Source organism: Nilaparvata lugens, chromosome 4 (genome assembly GCF_014356525.2).
Source record: "Nilaparvata lugens isolate BPH chromosome 4, ASM1435652v1, whole genome shotgun sequence".
Lineage (NCBI taxonomy): Eukaryota > Metazoa > Arthropoda > Insecta > Hemiptera > Delphacidae > Nilaparvata > Nilaparvata lugens.
Genome location: NC_052507.1, coordinates 20,351,635 through 20,361,467, shown reverse-complemented (window position 1 = coordinate 20,361,467; position 9,833 = coordinate 20,351,635). Strand labels below are relative to the sequence as shown.

The window sequence follows — 9,833 nt, the reverse complement described above, 5'->3', positions numbered from 1 at the left end:
CTGTACAACTACACAAGCATTATTATTCCCAGCATGTTCCGATTATTAAAAATTTTACGTTCGTCTATTGTGTAGCAATGATGAATAGAATATTATCTCCTCCCTGCTCCCTAAAACAGTTTACTATCTTGGGTTTATCGATCACGTTTGATTGATGGCGCAACAAATTATAAGTTAAATGGCGATACAATTTCAGTATGGGCTACACAACTTATGAGTCTTACTCTTTCAGGCATTCTTCATTTATTACCATGTTCAGTGCTGTGTGATAAGTCTAGGCGCCTCATGAGGTAATGGCTCATATCGTTCCTTCTTTGTATTGGATAATATATAATTGCTTCTCTTGGAACATCAGAAAAATGCAATACAGTACTGAACCCACGTGCATGCAATACAGTACTGAACCTATATGCAAAATGCAATACAGTACCATCATGAAGTAGCATACACGAGTATGCGTCTCTCCCTTTCAACGCCTGCTTTCTCACAGCCCAAATAAAAATTCAAGGTGTTATTGATCTCTGGGCGATTACCACTGACATCGATTCAACATCAATGAATGTCATCTCATCTTTCATTATCATTTGTCTCATTACTCACGCCCTAGAGCTCATCCTCAGAGAAAATAAGGTAGAACACTGTTTTCTCAAGATTTTACTTTTCAATTTCTTTAATTTTTCTCTTCCCAGTCCCAAGTGGTAATTACAAGTATATATAGAATCATATATTAGTAATAATCAATCATATAAAATTGAGTAGCTTACATATCAATATGTAAGCTACTCAATTTTCTTGTTAGGCAGTGAATTGTAATTTGACTTGAGCTATCAAATCACACCACCATCAGCAATATGGTTTGGCTATGTTCTGATATTTCCGAGCTGATTTCTCACAGTTTTTTTTAATGGTGAACTAAGTGAGTAACAACGCAGCATATTGGTAGCGCGGTCTCAATGTGACATGTTTACTGTCATGTGTACTCACAGACGTCTGTTCTGGTCTGAAGTGTAACGGATCACTACTAATCAGTTATAGATGCTAAGCAATTGTTCTTTCAAAAAAATATTCTCCCATTTCATGTTTTTTGGGGTCGGATATCATCATTCATGGGAATTCTTTTCTTTCCAACAAAATTTACCCAATCATATCAAATTACATCAACTGTGAAAATCATGTATATCATTATCACGTTGATCTCCATCGAACTCTAAAATCCAGAATAACTGACTTGAAACGGTATCGGATTTTGTATATTTTTCAGCTTGATAGTAGATTAGATGCGATGCGATTGAGGGATGGCTAAATTGAGTGCGGCTATTAAGGTGCAAGACAACAGACCCGAGACTTAACCTTTGCAGTCGTGATCCGATACAAAGGGCCGTGGCAGCTTTGACCGTAAATTGGCAACAAACAAGGGGCGTAATAGCAGAGGTCAGCAGTGGCGTGAACACTGTGTGAGAGAAAGAAAAGCTCGGCTAAGACTAAAAAAGAGTGAGAGGGTAGGAGAGTGGGAGATAGACGATTAAGGATTGTGGAGCGCGAAGAAGAACCCGAAGAAGCAGTAGACCCTCGCGACGGTTGATGGGCGATGGTGATGCTACTCTTGCTATCAGTCCGGCATCGGGTGAACTAGACGGACCCTGCATCGTAGAACCCCATTCCATATACATGAAAGCGTACAGTTTCCACTCACGAAATCTCACGGTATTGTACACCAACTCACTGCACAATACTCACCTCTGCTTTCCCACAATCATTATCACATCATAATATACCACTCATTGAAAAATTATGAGTTGTATGAATAAAATAGCTACACAGATTGAGATACCATAGGTTCCCTTTGTTTGAGTGGAATTGAATTTCTTAAAGAAATAGCTGTAACCAAGCATCCTTTAAAGTTGATGATTGATTTCCTTAGACTCTAATCTGATGTTGATAAATTATTATTATTCTCATTTACAGGGGTTTACTGGTTCGTGAAGATGGGAACAGACCCAAATATTTAGAGAAAAAACTCTATTCGAATTCAATTACAGTTACTAAATGTATATATTTTTATCTCAGTTACCTCAATTTATATTCTAGGGTACCTCAGGATATTCGAACCAGTTGATGCCTACTATAGAATTTTGAGAAACTTTGGAATGCAATGTTGTAAAAAACTATTATTTCCAAGACTACATCTTCCATCTTGAGTGCCTATTGACTGAGATGCAACTTTGTTGAACATCATAAGTTGAGGTACAGATGGGATCTCGAACTTAAAGTTGGCATGTAATCACTGGTTTGTCATGTTTATTGTATCAAGCCCTTGTTAGCTCACGATGAGTTTTGCGTCACTGGAATTAGTATCAATCTTGATCACTCTTTGACTGAATTGATATAATTGCTTATTCGAAAAACATTAATGTCGTGAAACTCTGTAAGGTGAAATGCAACACTGGAGTAGAGCGATGTGATTATAAGATGCGGCTCTTCCCAAGTAAATTTAGTAACTGACATTGAATTCGAATTGATTTGCCTCTAGAACTTGAAATATTAATTCAATTGCATACCTGGATTTCCACTTCACAGGCTGGCTCATTAGAGACTCGATTTCTTATAATCAGCCCACAAGAGACACCGACCAGCTCCATATTTTCTCAAGTGAACAGTCTTATCGAAACACCTTTCAGCTGGCTTTTCTTATCACTTCCATTTCATTTCCAAGCTCAGAGAATTCGATCGCATCCGTGCAATAAATAAAACACTTCTTTGTGACATTTAAAGCAAACTATGTAGATTTGGTTCGATTTGTACAGAAACACTCAGCTGAGGATAAAATGGCCGTAGCTGCTGTTTCTATTAATGATAACACATTGAACGGAGGACAAAAAGATTTACACTGATTTATATAAAAGTGTGCTTGAAGAATCGGAAAGAAAATTATCAGTTTTTACAAAGTAATGGATATCATCTATATTCTTCTCTTCACTAGAATTGTAAAGTTAATGAAGTTACTCATAAGAAAATACTGCATAAAAAAAGAATTATCTTTATAATTATAAGATATGGGGTAAAATGATTCAGCCAGAAGTAAATCAATCAATCAATATCTAATCAAGTAATGGGAACTATTCTGGCTCTTGTTCGTGGATGGATAAATAAATTGAACATTCCTTTGAGTGAATATGAAGCATTCTGGAGTGTCCATCATTAAATCTGCACCATAGAACAAATTCTCTAATTTCAAGGTAAATTATTATTTTAGACGAATTTGCTAGCATACAAGAAGCTCGAAGGATGGTAGAGAATCCCCCTTCATTTCAAGAATCATTATAGAAAGGATAATGGTACTGCAGTTCCAAGCAATATGATCATTATTCAAGCAATATATTCAAGTCGTGAGTCCGATCTCACTAGGTGTCAAATCATAAAATTCTTTGAATTAATCTAATAGAAAGATCAATAGATTGCAGCAATCCTTTTCAAAGGAGATATGATTCAATTTCTTCATTCGCTCATATGCATTAAGAAAACCATCATTTGAAAATATCAAGAAAATTGAAGTAAATAATGTTATAGCAAGAGAAGTTTCCATCAAGAACTTATCGTCAACTGATGAAGACATGAATAATATTATTGATATCAATATAAAGAAAATAAATAAAAATCTCAGTACCCTTTTTTTAAAATATTTTATCACGACATGTTTCGGCCATTTATGCCATTTTCAAGTGATGTGAATTAAATAAATAAATACTAATGGAAGATTCTTATTTTGATCATATGTTAGTGTATTCATATGTTTTTATGAACTAGGACTGTAAATTTTGGGTTTAAATTCGCATGATTCTATCAAAAATGGGGTTTTTTTCATATCACTTGAAAATGGCATAAATGACCGAAACATGTCGTGATAAAATATTTTAAAAAAAGGGTACTGAGATTTTTATTTATTTTCTTTATATTTATTGATATCATTATGTTCCTGATCACAGAAAGGATCATATCTACAGTATAGATAGATTATAATGATAATGAAAGATACGTTCAAGAACTTTTCCCATGAAAATTTTAAACGCCCAATAAGTTCTATACTAACTGTAGAATGATAGCGGTGAATAGGTGTATTGTATGATGAACGTGTGCTAGCTAGAGAGTAGAGTATTGCACCAAGCGGGAGGTGGATGACAGCAGGATAGTTGCCCAGTTGCCCTAGCCTACTTCATGTTGGCACAAGGTGAATTTATGAGCACTCAGCATAGGGCATGACAACTTCGTGATGACATTTGTCCATTTATAGTTTGTTCCAGCTCGCCGCTTCCCCAATAATAATTTACTTACGACAATAATATTTATGCTCGGTCTTCCTTCGCTTTGCTCTGCCATCAAGTACTGTAAAACACATACATCATCCCAGCAAATAAATCCACGAATAATCCTCGTGACATCCTTTTATTTCTGCCTGCTTTTTGTGATTTGCAGCCAGCGATTTATCAAAAACTAAGAATGGTTAACGCTGTCTCTTGTTTCTGCTGTGGGACGTTTCAATTTGGTCAGTCTGCAGTGTGATTACAGATTGTACCGTATGCTCATCATTTTGGATCTTGTAATGCCTTGAAAATTCAAGAATTTTTCCCACAACTTTCACTGCACAGTGAATTCTTCACGATTATCTTATCATCGCTTGTACCTATACCAATCATAGCTAAATAATAATCCATTTTAATAGTCCACTACACTTTTAGATGGATGGATATAGGATAAAAATACATTATAATATATTTATATACACTGAAGGAACAATACAGAGAGGGAGGATACAGCATTATTAAATTAGTTAAAAATTGTTTTCTTTTTCTGTGGTGGGAATGATCCCTACATAAATTCTTTACTTACTTGTAATGGTAAGAGTAATGATGATGAGAGATGAGTAAACCTACAGTTTCAAGTAGGCTACACACTACTGGAAAACGAATTTTCAGCTCATAGCAAAACAGACTTCAAGCAGGTGCCTGTTGAAACAGGGTCAGGACTCAGGAAAGACAGAAGAAAAGGAAAGCAGACGCTGGTGAACCGATGGAAACTGGAAAGACGCTTTTTCTCAGTGGGATAAGACGGTCTTGCCTGCCACATCTATTATTTTTGAACAGGTCATGTCAAAAATTGTTCGGAAACAGTAGCTATATTATTTGGTAAAAACACAACTTCTTAATCTTTTTTATGAAGTCCATCTACTGTCATACTTTATTTTCCAGAGTGTGATTTTCTATTGAAAATGAAATTTCCATAATTAATCTTGCCTTCAATATTTATAAATATTACAAACCTCTTTATATTGAGGTTTTTAAACCTCTTATATTGCAAACCTCTTAAATACTTCAAACCTTCTGCAGAATAAGTAGCTTATTCTTATCCTGTACAAAGACAAGGTGCTTCTCAAACGAACATCTATGGATTTAGACAAGATATTGGTTTTGAACTCTGTTATTCATAGAGATTCTTATAATATGAAAAGGAAAATTGTTGCTCTTTCCTATTTCCAGATGTAGTAGTAATATTTGTCCCAATTGGACATAAAATTTATCTTTTTTAGATGAATCATTTTTTCAACTGCAGTCTTATTCAGTTTGAAATAATTTGATATTTTTGTCGTCAAGTGAGACACAACAGAACGATCCTAACCCTAACCAATATCATCAAGAAAGTGATCTATAATAATTTTATTATCAAATAAGTGTGAGATTAGTTTTTATGAATGTGAACTTGAATACCAACACAGTTTACATGTTTCAAGTTACACACACACTCACAACACACCTTCGCTCATTAGGAACGAAAACAAAGGCGATCAATCTAGTTGCATCGGCTGCTAAACGTTGAAAACAGCAGGAGGCTAGCTGGAAGAAAAAATCAATGCCATTCATCCCCGTGCAGCGTGCAGCATCGGTACAGCCAGAGCCAGAGTTTCGATTTTATAACCGCCACCGAGGTAGGAAGACGACGATGATGATGATGGTGATTATGATACCGCGCTCACAACATTATAGGATTCGAGCCGGAGGGGTTATTATGGTGGAGGACGAGGTATTTGGTGGGGATGGGAGGGAGGCTTCCGACTAGTTTGATTGCAGCGAGCTCTAGGCGGTTCGGTAGTGAACTACTGGTGAGTCGGACTGGTTTCGCCCCGAGGGCAGTTTGCCTCCAGTTATCCAGTCGGTTAGTGACAGCCAAGCTCGTGTGTACTTTTAACTGCATCTGTACGTCTGTGTGCCGGTCATGCGTTCTGTGTGAATACTCGGGTTACGCGTGTTTTATCACTGGATTCTCGATTTTGGATTGTGTGTGTTGTGTGCGGTGATCTAGTTACCCGTTACTTCTTATCTATGTGAAGCGCCATGGCCCTCACCCAACAGCAGCGGGTTGTCGCCGTCATCTGCTTGCTGTTCGCGGTTCTCACCAACCAGGTAATCGGCTCTCTTTTACCACCAATCTGTATCCTAAGCCTCGATTGACCCCGCTAAACTACTGAAGTTATCAGCAAACATTCTTTTGATAGACCTAGTATAATCATTCAATCTCTCTATAACGAGTGTTTCATTAAGGATGCAACCCAGATTTTAAGGCAATATTGTAATAGAATTACATAGTTAATCACCAAACTTCTATGTTTAAAGTGTGTAGTTAGGGTAAAATTGCAAGTGTTACTTGGAGAGAACTAGTCTTCCATTATCAAAAACACTGTTGACAGGAGAACAAAACAATTTGACTGGTAGGCTCCTCAGCCTACTGAGGAGCAAAGCAATCGCTCTCTTTGATACCTACGCGCTTTAAAATACCTTCCTGGTTCGTAACAAATATTATAATTTAATTTTTACTCCTAGTAAGAATCAAATGAACTGTGGATTGGAGGAAGCTTCTTGTTGAAGCACAACAATATTGGCTACAGGAGTTCTAAAGCTCTCCTCCGCGAAACTCTATAATATCAGTTGAGTTGGAAAACGTTTTGTGCGATTGATGCTTGGGAGCCGATATTCATACAGCAACAAATCAATCCGATGCAAAGAATACAATAACAGTTTAACTCATGCTACCGGCGGTTTTGACAGTTGACTGTGGCTGTGATAACGGCCATACAACCAACCCCTAGGGGTGAGATATGGGTGGCTATGGACTTATATCAGCGGGCGCGAAGGGAAACACAAGCTTAGGGGGATCAAGTTGTGCGGTGTATCGTTTTAGCAAACAGAATTCAAACTTTTCCAACGATCATGTTTGCGTCATGAAAGACTTCTCTGTATCTCTCATTCATCATAAGTTGAATAAGGTTTATATCTTATAACTACAACACTTCAATACTGATAATATTTCTATCTGTGGAACACTAATATAGATTGAAGAATAGGAATAGGGCATTTGTAGAGGACAAAAATATCAGGTCACAAGGATATATGCGGTGCTTAAATAAAGAACTCAATCCAGGACTTTCTTGAATGAAGATATGCTGCAAGTGATTCTCAATCATGTGGAAGATTTCAACTTGGATTTGAAACTAAACTTTTTAGAATTATTATATAAATCGTTATTCAGTAGGCTCTCAGACTGGAGCTATTGGCTATTCCTATATTGTAGAATTTCACGATCCTACAGTTCCGAAATATTTAATGATTTTCATCCTAGGATATAATTATTTGTCAATGAATTTTATATACATATAAAATGCATCAACTGATAATAGATTATTGATAAAATCACACCATGAACGCTCAGGTTTATTCATATGATGATTGAACCATAATTATTGGTTTTACAATACTCACACTATTGATTCCACTCTTTTTGATGGTAAAGGATTCTTATAAAGAATTAACTGAATGCAGAACAAAATCAGTGATCAGTGTTGACAGAAAAACTCTACTAAGAAATTAATTGGGAGTGAATAAATGAACAACTATTGTTGTTTTCTCCTTCAATTTAAACCAAACACCATTAAAATAAACAATATATCGAGGGTGACGCTTCAAACTCATATTATGTTCACATAGTTTCATTCACTGCAATTTAATGAAATCATTGAATAGGGAAAAAGTCAGAAATCATGAAAACGAGAACAATTCGCTTATATATCGTGGAATTCCAATCATGGTATTTCACGGCTTCCACGACTGAGATGATCCTCACAAGCTATAACGCTCGTATTATGTGGCCGAATTCACATAATTATTTTTTAGTGGATATAAATAATTATATAATAATATTTATATATTAATATAATAATATTATATTATAATAATATTAGTATTATTATTATCCTCTAATAATAAACTACTGAATCCACTAGAAGCCTGAACGTTCTGTTCATACCCAAAAATGTATTCACTCAAAGTTAATGGTTTTCTGAAGAATGTTTTTGAAAAGCATTAAAAGGTCCCTAATGCCGGGGCGCCTCAATTAGCGTGGGGTTTTCCAATTTTTCCAGACATGTTATGACCTGTGCAGTGTCTGTGATAATGGAAACAAAGGTCAGTTAGTATTGTTTGTTGAGGTATTGTTGCAACCCTCCAACCTCTGACTACCTCAATACAGTCTCCAAGCTTGGAATTTTTGAAAATGTTTATCATTTCAAGTTATTTTGTGTATGGTTGTTCAAAACCTGCAAAGTATGTGAACCTGATTCGTGTTCTTAGGCTACCATGATTTCTTGTAATGCGCAGCAATATTTATCAAACTTTTCTATTGAGGAAAAATTTCTTCATGTTCATTGCTGCTATGAATTTTTTATCATTATCTCATCTTAGAGGAATAGATCAATCTTCCAGTCCGCTATGATGTTTTCATCATTCTCTTGAGTTTCTTCAATTTTGACGCACATCTTATTTTAATTAGATGATAACAATCAAGGTTACTAGACGAATCATTGAAGTTACAATTAACGCTTAACTCTACGTGCTCTTACGATTCGCTTTCAATTTCTTTGTTCATTTGATTTTTTCAACCGGTAAGCAGAAATAATCATGTTCTACCAGATAATTTTATAGCTTACACCAGCAGGTATTCAAAAAAGTTAGTAGAGTTCTCAAAATGACTGGGATTTTTCGTAGGTAACAGCTACCACTTGATAATATTTATTTTTGTTCTTGGTTTTGTTCTGGTGTTACTTTTAAGGTGCCGTACTACTCTGGGGTTTTCACCTCAAACTCAGAGACGATCTATGTGCCTCGCTTGACACAATAACATTTAACTTATGTGATGAAATTTTTCAATTATATTATTCATTAAACAAACATGATTCATCAAGAGGCTGCAAAGAAGTCGATAAATATTTTTGGAAGGAACTAATATTCAGGAAATTGAGAATTCTTGTAATATACAATAATTTGATGTTTTGGAAGCAATCTGAGAAATTACAGGCATTATTAATCAAGTCTTTGAGATTTTATTCCATTTATTAAAGCAATGAAATCATAGAATAATAATATTACAGTTTGCTGTTGTGGTAAACGGGAGTGCCGCAGAATTTATTGCGAGTTTCAAATTTGTCTAGTGTATGGATATAACATATCTTTCTGTTCAAAGGTGAAGGGAAAGGTTACGACGATTATTTTTTTGGCTTTCAAATTGCAATATGTTAATATAATTTGTAATGTATTAAATTTATCAATATTTCTATATAATAAAAAGAAATTTAATTACTCGCACTTTTGAGATATCGCACTTATGAATGAAACCCCGTACAACATCTCCAAGTAAAAGTAATATAAATTGGATTGAGGTTTAATTAATTTGAAGCTTCTACATCCACAATCTTCCTTCCGGAGCCTGTTTGTCATTCACATGTTTGGCAACTA

At 35.4% G+C, this 9,833-nt stretch overlaps 1 protein-coding gene across 1 annotated transcript in view; it reads left to right on the top strand.

Moving 5' to 3' along the window:
- Positions 1 to 6,161: 6,161 nt before the first annotated feature.
- LOC111051644 (protein jagged-1b) overlaps positions 6,162 to 9,833 on the top strand; it is a 127,396-nt gene continuing 123,724 nt past the window's right edge. Inside the window, exon 1 of the mRNA XM_039426897.1 lies at positions 6,162 to 6,452. Within this exon, the coding sequence (XP_039282831.1) occupies positions 6,384 to 6,452 (69 nt within the window). The 5' untranslated portion in view covers positions 6,162 to 6,383. The remainder of the gene's footprint in view (positions 6,453 to 9,833) is intronic.